The sequence below is a fragment of the Purpureocillium lilacinum genome (genome assembly GCF_023168085.1).
Source record: "Purpureocillium lilacinum CBS 284.36 DNA, scaffold_4, whole genome shotgun sequence".
In the NCBI taxonomy this organism is placed as follows: Eukaryota; Fungi; Ascomycota; class Sordariomycetes; order Hypocreales; family Ophiocordycipitaceae; genus Purpureocillium; species Purpureocillium lilacinum.
Window position 1 is genome coordinate 2,912,703 of NW_027072114.1, and position 14,953 is coordinate 2,927,655.

At 59.3% G+C, this 14,953-nt stretch overlaps 4 protein-coding genes across 4 annotated transcripts; 1 reads left to right on the plus strand and 3 right to left on the minus strand.

Annotated features, from left to right (window-relative positions):
• Window positions 1-604: 604 nt before the first annotated feature.
• On the minus strand, window positions 605-2,619 carry PLICBS_006048 (uncharacterized protein; the record flags this gene model as incomplete). Its single annotated transcript, XM_065600855.1, has 4 exons — window positions 605-1,375; window positions 1,436-2,195; window positions 2,302-2,445; window positions 2,555-2,619. 4 exons carry the CDS (start codon window positions 2,617-2,619, stop codon window positions 605-607), a joined length of 1,740 nt encoding a protein of 579 aa, XP_065456927.1.
• Window positions 2,620-7,385: 4,766 nt separating this feature from the next.
• Window positions 7,386-8,867, minus strand: PLICBS_006049 (uncharacterized protein; the record flags this gene model as incomplete). The annotated part of the gene is made up of 5 exons (XM_065600856.1): window positions 7,386-7,763; window positions 7,816-7,983; window positions 8,040-8,602; window positions 8,662-8,834; window positions 8,863-8,867. The coding sequence occupies 5 exons, from the start codon at window positions 8,865-8,867 to the stop codon at window positions 7,386-7,388; spliced, it is 1,287 nt and encodes a 428-aa protein (XP_065456928.1).
• A 1,394-nt stretch (window positions 8,868-10,261) lies between these two features.
• PLICBS_006050 (ERMES complex Ca(2+)-binding regulatory GTPase gem1) lies at window positions 10,262-12,260 on the plus strand (the record flags this gene model as incomplete). The annotated part of the gene is made up of 2 exons (XM_018319798.2): window positions 10,262-10,271; window positions 10,387-12,260. 2 exons carry the CDS (start codon window positions 10,262-10,264, stop codon window positions 12,258-12,260), a joined length of 1,884 nt encoding a protein of 627 aa, XP_018182272.1.
• A 406-nt stretch (window positions 12,261-12,666) lies between these two features.
• Window positions 12,667-14,139, minus strand: PLICBS_006051 (mRNA cap guanine-N7 methyltransferase; the record flags this gene model as incomplete). The annotated part of the gene is made up of 1 exon (XM_018319799.2): window positions 12,667-14,139. One exon carries the CDS (start codon window positions 14,137-14,139, stop codon window positions 12,667-12,669), a length of 1,473 nt encoding a protein of 490 aa, XP_018182273.2.
• Between the last annotated feature and the right edge of the window lie 814 nt (window positions 14,140-14,953).

Consider the following 14,953-nt stretch of genomic DNA (forward strand, 5'->3'; position numbering starts at 1 on the left):
TCGCAAACAAGCTTTCGTTCGAATCAGGGCTGTGCGGCCTGGGGGCCTAGCCGCCTCCGTAGTCATGACGGGATTATTCCTCCACACGGGCAAGTGCGTCAACCCTGATCGTACCGTCACCGGGCTGGGCAACTCATCCCACTCCCAACACAACCTTGTTGCATTATGAGGTATTGACAATTGTATGTATACGCCCCAACGATGCGGTATAAGTATTATCGTACAACTCTAAGGCGGCTCCTGCTGCAAACGTCGTGTCGCGTCTCTGATGCTCATCTTCATGTCCTGCCAGCGGACTCTTCTTTCCAATAACCCCAAACATGCAGTATCATAACCCGATCCGTGCGTCCGAGGCGCGTACTTCATATCATCGAAGTAGGGTGGTGGTGTAATCCTCGGGCCGTGCCCAAAACCAATGAGGGCGTATGTGTCGATGCCCCATCAAAGCAACTAACGCCAGTCTGTTCCCAATGCCGTTGACGCCGCCCCCTCCCGCCATGATTAACGTGCTCAAGCTATCCAACTTGGCGCAAAAGAGGAAATGATTGTGTCATCGATCCGGACACAATGCCGAAAACAAGTCGAGGTAAGTGATCGCACCATCTCAGTTTGACATTGTCGGATCAACAGACCGCATGGTGCCGTTGCTGCGCCCCTCGCCAGACCCGTCCTCCGATATAGGTGCAAGCTGCTCAGGGTTGAGATCTGTCGCCGGGGGGGTGCGGGGAGCGCTGAGAGCTGTCAGGTAGTCCGGGACGGGGCCGGTGGTCGTCTGCGTCCGAGACCGCGCCGGCGTTCGGACCGCCGTTGCATAGCTCGGTACCCGGTTGAGCTCCGCGAGCTCGGCCGCGTCCACGTCGACGTGCTCCACCGAATTCCTAGCGCTGTTGTCTTCTTCGCTGTTGCTCCTGGTGAGATTCGCCGAGTGCGGCTCGGATCGCGGGGCGGAGCCATGTGCCCCCGATGTCGGCGACATCCTGCCCGATGCTGAATGCATCGACGTCCAGGAGCTGTTTCGATGTGATGAATCCAGCGAAACGTCCGCAAGACGCGCGGATAGAGCAGTCGGTGCGACCGGGGCACTGTGAGTCATTGCGGCCAGATTGTCTGCGGACCCTGTCCGCGAATGAGCATAGAACGGGCTGCTCACGCCCGACTGGATACCGGGCGTCTGCATGCCAGGGGTCTGGAAGCCCGCGGTGTCGACATCTTCGTATAGCTGGTCGAGGACGTGCTCGCCATAACCAGGCGGTGCAATGGCTCCAGATTCCTGGTCGAGGCTCGGAGCTCCAGGCGCTTGGTTGACCAAATTGCCGTGTTCGTCGAATGGGACGTTGGGAGAAATGAAAATCGATACGGGCAGTGTGGCACGGAGCTGGATCGTTCGGTTAGCATTCTCTGTCAACTCAGGACTACCTCTCGTCGAATGGCTCACCTCCGAGATGTGTCCGTCCGGGTTCTTCAGGGCGACGGTAAGTTTGATCTTGTGTCGAACCTTGATGCCGTGGTGGTTCAGGTCCTGAATGCACTGCCGAAGCCTCTTGGGAAGGCTAAGCGGCTTCACAAGAACCCAACCCTCCTGGCCCGTGTCCTCGATCATGTTTTGCCAGTGCTCCTCGCGGTTGACCTCGAATCGCCATGTCGACACTTCGCGCTCAGTCCTGTGCTCTCGAAGGTTGTAGCCCGACGCCCCTTGAATCCAAGTATCTCTGATCTCCAGCATCTTGGCAGTAATCTCTCCGAGCTCCAATCCCTTCAGCAGTGGCGTAAATCTCATCTCCATGTTGATGGTCCCACCGAAGACAACCGCCTTCTGCGGAATAATGATTGAGTAGTCGACCTTGTCTGGCCAAGTGTTTTCGACGCTCATCGAGTGGAGGAATTCGAGAGCACCGGGTTCCAGCGTCCGGATGATGCGCAGGTGCTTGTAGGCATGCAGGTCGTACGCCAGCTTGCCTCGACCAACGGTGGCCTTGAGGCGATATGTGATGGAGGCTTCGGGGATGCCCTCGACGCTTTCGGCCGTGTCGCCGGGGAGAAGGAACTCGAAAGGGTATTCATAGTTGCCAGCAGGAAGCGTCATGCTCTTCCCATGCGTGCCGACGAACGGCGCCCATCGGTGATCGAGAATCGTCGTCGTCTTGTCGACTTTTTGACCGGACACACCAGGCGTACTTGATTTGTGGTCAGTCCAGCTGTGGAAACGGTAATTGACGTTAGATGAAATGCATGATCAACGCCTAGTTGCGTTGCAGATACAGGACAAGATTGGAACAAGCGGACTCAAGGGCGATAACGTACGATAGTCGCAAGGTCCCCGTTAGACGGAGGCGCACATCCTCAATGCGTAACGACGAGGAGAGGCAAAGGACCACAACACCCTTAAGGAATTGGCCAGACGACTCATGGTCGTTGCCCCGAAAGACGATAATGTCCTGGTCTAGCCTGTGGGCGGCGCAGCCGTGTTAGCATAGCTGTCTCCGAACCGTTGGCCGGATCAGGCGAGTATGATGATGGCGGCAGGGACAAGATAATTGGAGCTTGGGAGACGCACCGAATGTCAAACAGACTGTAGCTGTTGCGCCCCGTCACCGACGAGAACGGCTTGAAGGACGGCATGGTCCAGGGCCGCAGCGGATAGGAGTGGTGAGATTCAGGATTTCCAAACGGTCGCGCGGCTGCTAGGCAAAGCAGCCAAATGGGGGAGGGGAGAGTATGCGGGAGAGCAATCGGGTGACAGGGCGGCGGGAGAGGTGGGCCGGTGATTACTTTTATTCCCACGATGGCATCCCACCAGAGGCTGGCCGGGACTGGGACTGGGATGCAGGCGCCGTCTCCCGGTTGTCTCTTGTCTCGAGGGTTCCCGTTCGTGGATTGCGGTGCCCGATAAGTCGCACCGGTGGGGCGGCCCGTGGATCAAATGTGGGAAGCCGGGCAGTGTCGTGTCGAGCTGCTGGGCGAGGCGTCCGTCTCTGGCGCCGGACAGAAGCACACCAGGCCGGTAGGGCATGCAGCAGGGCAAGGCAAGGGTCCTCGGGGAACGTCAGACGGTGGACCTGCTGTTCATGCTGATGCAACTAGCGATAATACCCAACGCTGCTGCCGACAAGGGTAAGGGTTGCAAGTGAGGAGAACGAGAAGGGCTCCAGTTGATGGGCGCGCTCAAGGTAGAGAGAGGGAGCAAAGCTAATGAACCCAAAGGCGTGAGTCTCGTGGGCCCAGAAGATGCGAAGGGCTCTGGCGAGGACGAGGGCAGGTGGGAGGTTGCGCAATGACGGCCCGAGGATGGACGGGGAAGGCGATGCTTTTGACAGACGTCGACCACTTGGAGAATTTCACAAGCCTGGGCAGGAGCCGATGGACGTCAAGTCACGAGCGGGAGGCAAGGGTCGCAGCCGGTGGAACCGGCCGGGCCAGCGCTTGATTCATCGTCATTGCGCCAGCCAGACCTTCCTTGGGTGGCTTCCAACTGAGCCAGTGGCTGCTTCCAGATGGCAGCTGCGAGTAACTTGGTACCCCGTACGGCCGGCGGGCGCCCGTCCCTTACGTGAGGTGAGGTACCCGTCCCTACCGGATGCGTGCATGTGCACGTTGCGTCGCGATGGAATGCACAGGACCAAGTACATGTACATGCTCGACCGACCCTTTCGAGTGAGTGCACCTGGAAAGCTCCATGTCTCAGCGACGAAATCGGCACCCGGCGCGATAAAACCCGCCAACGGCGCCCGCGCCTACTACTCCTCCACGGTCTCGTACCACGAGGCGGACGCCCAAATGGCCGTCAGCGTGAGACACCCTCCGGAACAGCGGGAGCGTCAACCGGCCGTTCCTGGCATGTGCTCATGTGCGTTGCATCCGGGCGACGCTGTGCGATGCATCGACAGGCAAGGCAGGGACATCTTCAAGGCGGGCCCTGACAGGTGCGCCGCCGCACGCACGGCCTTGACCGAACGCTCGGTGAACCTCGGGTTCTCATTTCATGAGTCGTGTGGCGATCGAAGCGGCCGGCTGGAATGGAACCTTGGAAGCATTTTTCTGCTTCGCGTGCGCTGCGCGGCTCCGCTAGTCGCTGCCCAAGAGGCGCCCGTAGGGGCCGTAGCGGACCTTCAGGGTGATTACAGTGGGGGGCTGAGGGGCAGCCGATGCCGGTGCGATGGGCGGGCGGCGCTTGGCTCCGGCTCTGGCGCCCGCCGCCGTGAACCTGGAAAATTGTCATGCAGGCCCGGAGGCCAGATAGTAGGTTGGCGATGATGTGCTTCTCCCCAAGACGGCGGTGCTGTGCCAATGGGTTCCCGTCGGACGGGCGGCAGTCGACTTGGTTGGGCGGCATGCGCGGGCGGGCCTTGCTGCGCCACCTGAAGACGTACTCTGATGCCAATCGACGGCGGCAAGGAGGGTGCATGCATGAAAGCACTGGCGACAAGCGACCGCTCGGCTATCAAGCCACGGCGGGCTGTCAGATTGAAGCCCGGTGCCTGGGCGGCGCCGCCTTGCCGGGCCACCCTCTCTTCATGCACCCGCTGGTGCTGAGTATGTCGCAAACCTGCGCGCTGAAAGCAAGCCAGGCCCGGGACAGAAGTCTACTCTACCTCGAACCTTGTGTGCCATATGCCCAGTGCAGTGCGTGCTAATGCATCATGGTGACGGCTACTAGACGCTCAGCGGTGGGGGTGACCCTGTCCTGGCGCGCTCGTTGTGCTGATGGAAGCATCAGCCAGCCACTCTGGCAGATGCCGCATTGTTCCCGTGCGAGAACATCGAACGATTTACATGTCCGAACCGGGACTGCAGCCCAGTCGCGCCACCCGTGCTTCCTAGGAAGCCTCGGCGCCTTGCCTCGCCACGACGATGCCTCCCTGCCTGCCTTGGGCGGCAAGCATGCTTGGAGCTTCAACGCCAAAGCACTGTAATCATTCCCACTTCACATCGCCAGCACACACGCACGGCACTTGTTGGGCCAGCCGCCACTTTCAACCGCCGTCCCGCACTGGGTCCCGCCGGGCCCGCCTGTCTCTTGGCTTGCACGGTGGACCTGGCGGATGCGATCTGGCAAGTCCCAGCGAGACCCATCCCCCGTCTGTGGATTGCATCATCAACTACGATTGCAGCACCCTGCCCAGCCCAAGGTGCCCCTCTCCTAATATCCCTTTGGCCCTTTGGGCACAGATAAGGGGATCCGACGCGCGCGACTTGAGAACAAAAATTTGCGACATATCGCTCACCGTTTCTTTGTCCGGCTAGGTCCCCCGGTGGTCCCTCCTCGTACAGGACAGTAGTGCAAAATGCTATTTCTTGCCCTTTTCTTCTTTGAGTCATCTTTCACGTCGGCGCGGCGACCGCTGAGAAAAACAGGCTCGAAGGGGTGGGCCGCTGCACGTCGTGAGCTGGCACCCACGGTCATGAAGGAGCCTCCATGCCTACTCAATGCCCGCTTGGCAAGACTCCTCCTTTACCGCCGGTCAGCCAGAGATAAGCAAACCCCTCGGTGTTTTGCGCGAAGTAATTCTCCCGCGGTTTCCGCCAGGCGACAGCACGGGACGCGCATGATGTGTCGGACGTAGACCGCGCGGCCGCCGCGCGACCCCCAGGAGCAATGAATGGATGGATGAAGGAGCGGAAAGATGTCCCAACGGCCACGGTCGTACCATTCTCACATGCCAAAACCGCCGCCGTTCTAGAAGCACTCGAGCGCGTGGCAGGCTTCACCCCTAGCCACTGGCACCCCGAGCGGGCCGGAGTTGATCTTTGGCCGGCCGCACCGACCGATCGTCTACCGCTGCAACAGATGCGACCCTGATGATGCCCAGCGTGCAGCAACGGCTTGGCCATGCTGCCTCACGGCCCACGTGTGCTCCATCGGTCAACGCCTTGTGCTTGTTTCCAAAGCTATCAGTGGGGTGTTGTTATCGGCCACCCGGTTCCACATGCAAGAGAGTCTAACGACGTCGACAGGGATTCAGGGGTCAGGGGCCAAGCCTTCATCAGCCTCACACCGCGGCCGCGTCTGCAGGACGCAAGCCTTCCCGCTGCCTCGTGGAGCCCTGGGAGCCCTTGCGTCTCGGGTGCCGGCAGTGAGACGGCCCATTCTTCCGGCTGGGAGTGCGCTGAGCAGCCAGCAGGACTCTTGGGTACAATGTTCGCACCCATCTTATGTGCAGTCCGAAGTACCACACCGGACCGTGCTCTCAAGGAGTGCAGCAAAATGCGCACCTGCACAGCCGGACGTATGTAAAGCCGGGCTATGCCCGCTTCCTGGGATATCTGACCCTCTCACATGTCACCCGGCATGAGTGCTCCCCGTTTCTGTTGGCTCGCGCGGCGCGGGAATCATGTTCAGTTCCTGCAGATCATCGCGCCACGTACACGGCGGGCGTCATGAACGGCTCCGGCAAATTGAGCCAACCATGTTATAGTCTGAGCGCCCAGTGACGACATCAATTACTGAAGCTGGTATATGCAAGAGGGTTTGCTTGCAAGCAAGTCCACATGATCCATGACTGTACACCATACACAAAATGTTCAACCCAGCATTAGCTAGCGACAACCTTCACACGCCAAGGCACACATCACGCCGTTGCAGCCTGGGCCGCTGCTCCTTTCCCGGGTCTGTTCCACGTCCTGACGTGGCCTGTTCATCCCATGTCAGCGGAGGTGTCTTGCATGTGAAGGCTGCTCGATACCTACCGTTCTTGCAGCTTGTGATGATCGCGTCCTCGGTGAAATCGAGCCAGCAAGCCGGGTGCGTGTCAATGACAGTCGTCTGGTGCAATCATCAGTACAAGGCATCCTTTCCACGAGCAAATGACTCACAAGAACAGGCGGCAGCATGGGGATCCGAGCCCGCGGCTCAACGGGATGGGAAATACCATCCCCGTCTTCGTCTCCGTCCAGGCCAGAGTTGGAGCGCATACGACCGCCGACGGGGCTGGTTGAGTCTACGCGCTGCGGGCCTCCAGGAGGCATTGAGATGGACCCTCGCTGCCGTGTTGCATTCTAAGCCGAGTCAACGTGTGTCTAACGCCACTGTGGGTGCGTGTTTCCCTACCTTCGGCCGGTGCAGCATGCCGACGCCAAAATCCCACAAGCAAAGACGGCCGTCCTCTCCAACGCTGCCAAACCGGTAATTTCGATCATCGCATCGCCAAGGATCGAAAGCCAGGGCGGAGACCCAAGACTGGTGTCCCTGGCACCTCGCAACTAGCCCTGAGTCGGCCACCGACCAGACCGAGATCAGGTCGTCCTGTCCGCCTGTCAAGACATACTTGCCGTCGGGCGTCCAGCAGACACACGTCAGACCGCCGTAGTAAGAGTTGAACAAGTCCAACAACCTAGAAAGCCGTTAGCCTGATTGGTCGGGCGAGCATTGCCAGTGAGCGCAATTAGACTTACTCCTCTCTCAGGTAGTCAATAACCCTGAGTGTGCCATCCTCACAAACCACAGCTAGATGCCGATGGTCGGGAGAGAAAGCAAAAGCATTAATCCTCTGGTTCGACAGCTTCCAAGCGGCAACTGGGTTAGTTTTCTGGTTCTTGGAGTGCACTGATTTCTGGATGAGAATCCTAAGCCCGTGATTCACGCCGTTTGGCGCATCGCCTGCCTCGCTTCCATTGACGCTAGAGCCCTCCTCTTCTGGGTTGAACGGGGCGTCCTCTTTCTCTTTGTCGTAGACAACAAGGGATCCATCCATGTGAGCCGCGAGAAATAGATTCTCCGAGCCTGGAATCCACCTGATCTCGGACACGGGAGTATTGTTGATCGCGCCCTGCTACTTGTTAGCTTGCGCTCCCGGCTGCGAAAGAGAAAGGTGCTCCTACATTCTTGTTCAGTCGGGTATAACGCTGAGAGATGGGTTCCCACCAAATGACTTCGCCTGTCGAGAAACCCATGATAACATCAATGTGCGACGCACTTCGCGTGGTCTTGTTGACGTCATGGCACAAGCAGTGCGCTTTGGTGAACAGAATCTTGGTCAGGTAGTCTTGCTGTTGCGGGGTCAGAACGCGTTGCGCCACGACCACCGTCTGTCTGCAATGCTCACCTTGTTCGAAGACGACAGGTCGATCCACTGAAAGGCGCGGTTGATGTTGGCAAATGCGAAAATGCCGTCGCTTGGTCGGTCCGTGAGCCTTCTGGACAGACTCTCGTTGACGATGACTCGCGAGATGAATGACGAGTTACTCTTGGTGACGTTGTTTTTCGGCTTTCTCTTCTTGTTCACGTCTTTTGTTGGAGTCGGCGTGAGCAATGCGTTGCCTTCGCCGAAAGCCGGAGCCGATCCCAGGGTGATGGAAGCGGTCGGCGCATCGCTCGTCGAGGTACCACGACCATCCTCGCTGCTCATCCCGCCCTCTGTAGAGTAGCGAGACTCGTTGGGATGTTCATGTATGGCCGCCCCTGAGCCTCCCAACGACAGAGTCAATTCCGCTGGGCCCTTGTAGACAAAGGGTGGTGGTCGCTGGTCGAGGCTGATAATGGAGAGCTTCGTACCGGCTGTCGCTGGCTGCGGATTGGTTGCCAGTGGATTCGGGTTCACGATTGGCGCTTCGGAGGGATGTGGAGGAGGCGTCGCAAGATACAAGTCTTCCTTGAGCACATAGGTTCCTGCAGCGCCGTCAGTTCCCACCACTGTCTCGACTGCGCCGGCGCTTCCCCACACTCACCCTCTCCGACGAGGAACTGCCATTCGGGGCCTGTAGGATTCGATATCGTATTGTTCGTCTCGATCATCGGCACGATGCCCGTGAGGCCGCCGGGGTGGTAAGGACCGCCCGCCGGATAGCGCGGCGGCGGCGGTAGGACGCTGGGCTTGTGAGCACGACCGGACGTCCCCAGGCTGCGATTCGAAGGGCCGTACTACTTACAACATCATGAACTGCCTGCAATGGGTCCGCGAGACGGGAGGGGTGTTCGGTGCGGGCGTGCGCCAGTTGCGACGTCGGTGACGGAGGGCCTAGGACGTCGTCGGAGATGGGGGCGGGCCAACGTGCGGGGGCTAGCCGACGGCGACAGGGAACGTGATCGGACGGAACACTCGTGGATCTCGGGACGTGCACGAGGCCGACGAGGAGCGACGAGGTATTAATGCGCAGGCGTCCGCCGGTGTCAACAAGGCCGGTTCGGTATGCGAGCGAGGATTAGGCGAGAGGCAGCAGTGGTTGGCTTGGCCCTGACATGCTTTATCCGGATGAGCTGACGCGAAGACCTGGGGTCGTCGCCGTTACTGTGGGGTAAATGGCGACGGTCCAGAGGGGGATGGCATGGCCCCCAGGCCAGTTGGCGCTGGTGGCTTGCGCGCAGGAACGATTGGACTGGCGCGCATGGCTGAGGCGTCAGGATGTTGCTCGGGCGGGCTGTTGGCCGCGACGAGTCGAGGACGGACCTGCATTCCCACGGCGCTGCCCGGTCAAAGTGTCCGAGGCCTGGCAGAGATCGAGAAGGGGAGAAACGGGCGCAGAGCAATCGATCAATGCGACGTCGCAATGGGCGCCGTACACGTGAGTCGTCCTCCAGGCATGCAAGCGTGGTACTAAGGTATTAAGGTGGGCAGGCCACGGAGGGGACGTTCTAAAGAGACGATCAGATCAACCCGGCGGCCTCTGGCGAGACCACGGGCGCATGTGCAACCGGTGTCTCCCGACCCGAGTCGTCACTTTGCAGTCGAGTTGCAGCAGTGTCCGGGCACGGTTCTCGATCCCGTCGGGTGTCATACCGCTTTTTGTGGCCGGGAAACAACAGCGCCCGCTAATCTGCCACGTTGGCACCCGGGCAATCACCTCAGCGGTGCCCGCCTAGAGCACCACGCCCGGATCACCACGCACAGCAGACACCCGATGTCCAGTCCCCTGGGCACCTGGGGAGGGGGCCTGAAGCCGCGGCGGGAACACCTCACTGGGCTCCTACCTACTCCGTACATTTTAGCGCCATTGACACAGAGTGGAGGCTTCGGCACGATTTGACCGGCGATCATACCACGGCAGCGCCCAATCCCAACACGGCAGCAATTTAAACCTGGACGAGGCGCCACCTGGGCGGCACCACTCCCGAGCCTCTGGGCCAGCAACGCCAGCTTGTCATCGCAGCTTCTCGTCACTCCGTCACGAAAACCTTGCTTCGAGGGAGCTCCCCACGGCCCGTCTTGCGGAACCGCGACCCGCCACCTACATCTCCAAGGGCCAGTGCAGACGACATGGGCTCTTCTTGAGGACAACCTGCATCTCGCAAACAAGTGCCCGCCGGAGCTGTCACAGCCGAGCGCGCATCATGGCTACAGGTACGGCCCATCTGATCCCGCCGCGCCGACGGCCCAGCGTCCCTTTTGTGCATCCCTGGACCCCCTGACTTCGTCGCTGCGTCCTCTGCTCATTGATTAACGTTCGCTCCTCAAGTGCGCGTCTGCGTATGCGGCGACGAGAGCACAGGCAAGTCGAGCCTGATAGCGTCTCTCGTCAAGGACCAGTTCATGAGCAACAAGATCCAGCCGGTGCTTCCCCAGATCACCATCCCGCCCAGCATCGGCACGCCCGAAAATGTCACGACGACGATTGTCGATACGTCCGCCCGCCCTCAAGACCGGACGACGCTACGAAAGGAGATTCGGAAGTGCAACGTCATCCTCCTCGTATACGCAGACCACTACAGCTACGAGCGCGTTGCCTTGTTCTGGATGCCCTACTTCCGCTCTCTCGGTGTAAATGTCCCCGTCGTCCTATGCGCCAATAAGTCCGATCTTGCCGGGCAGGGAAACACCCCGCAGGTTGTCGAGGAAGAGATGCTCCCTGTCATGGCCGAGTTCCGAGAGATCGATTCGTGCATCCGCACCAGCGCCCGCGAGCACAAGAACGTCAACGAAGTCTTCTTCCTGTGTCAGAAGGCGGTGACGCATCCCATCGCGCCTCTGTTTGACTATAAGGAAGGCCACCTCAAGCCCGCTTGCGTCGCCGCGCTGAAACGGGTCTTCTTCCTCTGCGACAAGGACCAGGACGGCTATCTGAACGACCAGGAGATGCGCGACTTCCAGGCTCGCTGCTTCGACAAGCCTCTGACAAGCGATGACCTCGACAATATCAAGCTTTCCATTTCCAAGTCTCTGCCGAACACAACCATGGAGAGGGGCATCGACCAGGCCGGCTTCTTGCAGCTCAATAAGATATACGCGGAGAAGGGCCGCCACGAGACGATTTGGATCATCCTTCGCAAGTATCACTACACGGACAGCTTAAGCTTAGAGGACAGATTCCTCCACCCCAAGTTTGAGGTCCCTGAGTTCTCATCTGCGGAGCTCAGCCCAGCTGGATATCGCTTCTTTGTCGACATGTTCTTACTGTTTGACAAGGACAACGACGGGGGCTTGAACGATGACGAGCTGGAGGCCCTATTCTCACCGACTCCAGGCCTGCCCGCATCGTGGATCGACTCATCGTTCCCTTCCTCGACGGTGCGCAATGAGGCTGGTCATATTACCTTGCAGGGGTGGTTGGCGCAGTGGAGCATGACGACGTTCCTCGAGCCAAAGACCACTATAGAGTACCTCGCCTACCTGGGGTTCGAGCCACCGAACCCCAAAGACTCTATCACCGCTGCGCTGAAAATCACAAAATCCCGCAAGAGGAGAAGACGGCCCGGTCGCGTGGAGCGGAATGTTGTCCTTTGCTATCTGATCGGTGCCTCGGGAGCCGGAAAGTCTTCGCTTCTCGATTCGTTCCTCAACCGACCCTTTGACGGACTGTATCATCCGACTATCAAGCCCCGTCGCGCCGTCAACAGCGTCGAGCTCCCCGGCGGCAAGCAAGTGTATCTCATTTTCGAAGAGCTTGGCGAACACGAGGCGGCGGTCCTCGAGAATCAGTCCAGGCTGGAGTCGTGCGATCTAATTTGCTACGCTTACGACTCATCCGATCCGGACTCGTTCTCTCACATCGTGGACATGCGCACCAAGCATCCCCACCTCGACGACCTACCGTCGGTGTACACGGCGCTCAAGGCAGACAAGGATAAGACAACCCAGCGCAGCGAGCTCCAACCTGACCAGTACGCTGCTTCCCTCAGCATGAACCACCCGCTCCATGTTAGCGTCACCTGGAACAGCATCAGCGAGCTCTTCGTCGCTCTCGCTGAGACGGCCACGAACCCTAGCCTCGGCTTTCCCAAGACCGAGGAAGAGGCCCCCGACCGCACAAGCCTGTACATGGCGCTGGGCGCGACAGCATGTGCCGCCATCGCTGCCGTAATGATCTGGCGGCGATCGACCAACGCCGCCTGAAAGCCGCAACAGCCTTCCAACCTCCTCCACTCTTGAGACTGACCCGCGTTTGCCGCGTTACTGAATTCTCACGGCCCATGAAATACCCCCTCCCTTGTTAATTAGTCACGCTTGTATTGTCTCTTGTGCGTTACGAATGTCATGTGTTCAGGTCGTGGCAGAGACGGGTGGTGGTCCAAGTGCTCGCATGGGATGGAGTTGTCGTCCGCCTTTTATGATACCCAACTCCTCAAACTACGTGCCGCGTCGTTCAGTATAGCGCAAATTAATAACGACTAGGCTAGCGAAGACTTTTTCAGAATTCAGTCTTTTGGAAATTGATCGGCTCGTCTCTCGCTATATGATGGTACACTTGCCCCCTGATGGCGGGGGTATGAAACCGCTGTCTCCCTTTTCCGTACACCCATTAGACCTTGTAGAAGCAGAAACCAATGTAGAAGCTGGCCGCCTCCATCTCCTCGTCTGACACGAGCAACGGGCCGCCTCCCCTCTCCCGCACGCCCATCCGCTCGCTCAGCGGGCCCAGCTCCGGGTCGTCCTTCTCTGCCTCCCAGATCTCGGGGAACGTGCGGTGGAACTGCAGCTCGAGGTTGAAATCCTCGGCAAGCGCGCGGAAGGCCTCCCAGGGAACCACGTACTCGGGCACCTCCTCGACAGCCTCGTCGAGGAAGAAATTGTACTTCCAGCCGAACGCAGGTCGGAACACGCCGTCCTCGGGCGTCTTGCCGGGGAAGCGGACGCGATAGATGGAATTGCCCCACTCAGCTGTAGGCTCAGCTTCGCCCTCCTCCAGCTCTCCGTCCTCAGGCTCAGCCGGGGGAGGTGTTCCCGTAGGTGTGGTCGTCTCGCCATCCTTGGGCTTCTCCTCGCCGTTCTCTTTGGCCTTGTCTTTGGCGGCGTGCTTCTCGTTGAACCTGCGAACGTGCTCGCCGAGCACATCAGAGTTTGGGATGCAGCCGATGAAGCGGCCGCCTTTCTTGAGAGCGCCGGCGACGTTCCGCAGCATGGTGCGGGCGTTCTTCTCCGACTCGAAAGCGTAGTGCATCGAGAACATCATGCTGACGACGTCGAAGCCGCGACGGTTCATGGGCGAAGGGTCGAAGCCGACCTGTCGGATGATTTCGACGTCCTCTATGCTCTCTCCATAGCAGTCCTTGACTTGGAATCTGGCGTCAAACAGACGCGATGGTCGCCCACCTCGGAATCCACCTCGACCGCCTCGACCGCCCCGGGAGCTCAGGTTCCGGTATCGGTCTCTTGCTTGCTCGATACTGACATCGGCGGGATCGAGGCCGACGTACAGCTCAATAGGCTGAGGCGCCTGCTGCCACTTATTCAGGTCGCCGCCCTTTCCGCATCCAATGTCGAGCACCAGGAGGTCCTTGCCGGAGGAACGGCCCATCTCGCGGGAACCGGGCGTGTGGTCTTCATCGGGCGAGTAGCGCTGGATGATGCAGCTCTTGATCCAGTTATTGAAGACGCGCAAGCCCTTGATCTTGCTATCCCTCGTCCGCCAATCACGTCCTCGCTCAGGGACGCTGTTGTAGTGTTGTCTCACAACATCGTGTACGCCTCGCACGCGGTTCTGCTCGACGGCAGCAGCTTCGGTCGCGGCGGCGGCACGCTCGCGCTCTATCTGGCGCTGGCGAATGGCCTCTCGCTCGGCCTCGGAGAAGCGGGCGCGGGCACCGGGGCGCTTCTGCTTGCGCGGCTGCTCGGACGGCGAAAGCTGGCGGCGCTTGGCGGCCTGGAGCGAGTTCGCGTTGTACGGCTGGGGCAGGTCGTCCTGGACGTCATCTTCGGCGGGTCGCTTGTTGTTCTTTTTGGAGTCGCGCTCCGAGCGCGACACGGAAACGGGGCCATTCTCGCGGTCCGACATGGTGGGCGTGTCTGTGCGGCAGTTTTGACTGCGGCGCAACTTTTGGGTGTGTTCTTGGTGAAGGGCGAGGGTGAAGTCGGAGCTGAGAAGTTGCGAGTGGCTGCTGACAGTAGCGAGAGTTGGTCGTGCCGCACTGTGGGGCCCTCCGTTTTGTGGGCGAACAAAGGTGATTTAACAACAGTGGCGTACCAGAGTGTTCGTGGCCGTCCCCCCAATGTGCGCCTTGATGATGCTGTTTTCCGATTGGGGGCATGCGACGGAGTAACTGGTAAATATCAGATGGTGCGGTGCTTTTTATATTGGCACGTGTTACGAAGTATTTGCAGCCCGACCTCCGAATCGAACAGATCAATGCTTTGGCAGTCCGTCTCAGCTGGCGCTGTGCTTCGTTGGGTCGTTTCAAGACCCCGGACCACAATGAACCGACCAATGCTCAAGCGAATGGTGCCGACCAAACTGAAATCCGGATATGGGGCTGACAAGGTCAGACTATATGATCATTATGAACAGAGTGTGACTTCTTGAGATTTGCGTCGGGTAGAAAATCCGCACTCTCGCATGTACTGAGCCACTGACAGAGCACAACGCCGTCTGTGGTACTGATGGAAACTGGTCAGGTTTCTGGCAGATTGACGAATGAGCCCAACTCCAGGCTCTTTCCTTAATAGTCAGGATCTCTCTAGATGCCCCCCGCATTAGGTATACCGGCCTGATGCTATCGAAAGACACATGATACTCGGTAGAAAGGGCAGGTACAGGGTAGGCTAGATGCGCTGCTGCCGCGTGTTGTGGCAGCCTTGCTCGGACCCAGCCC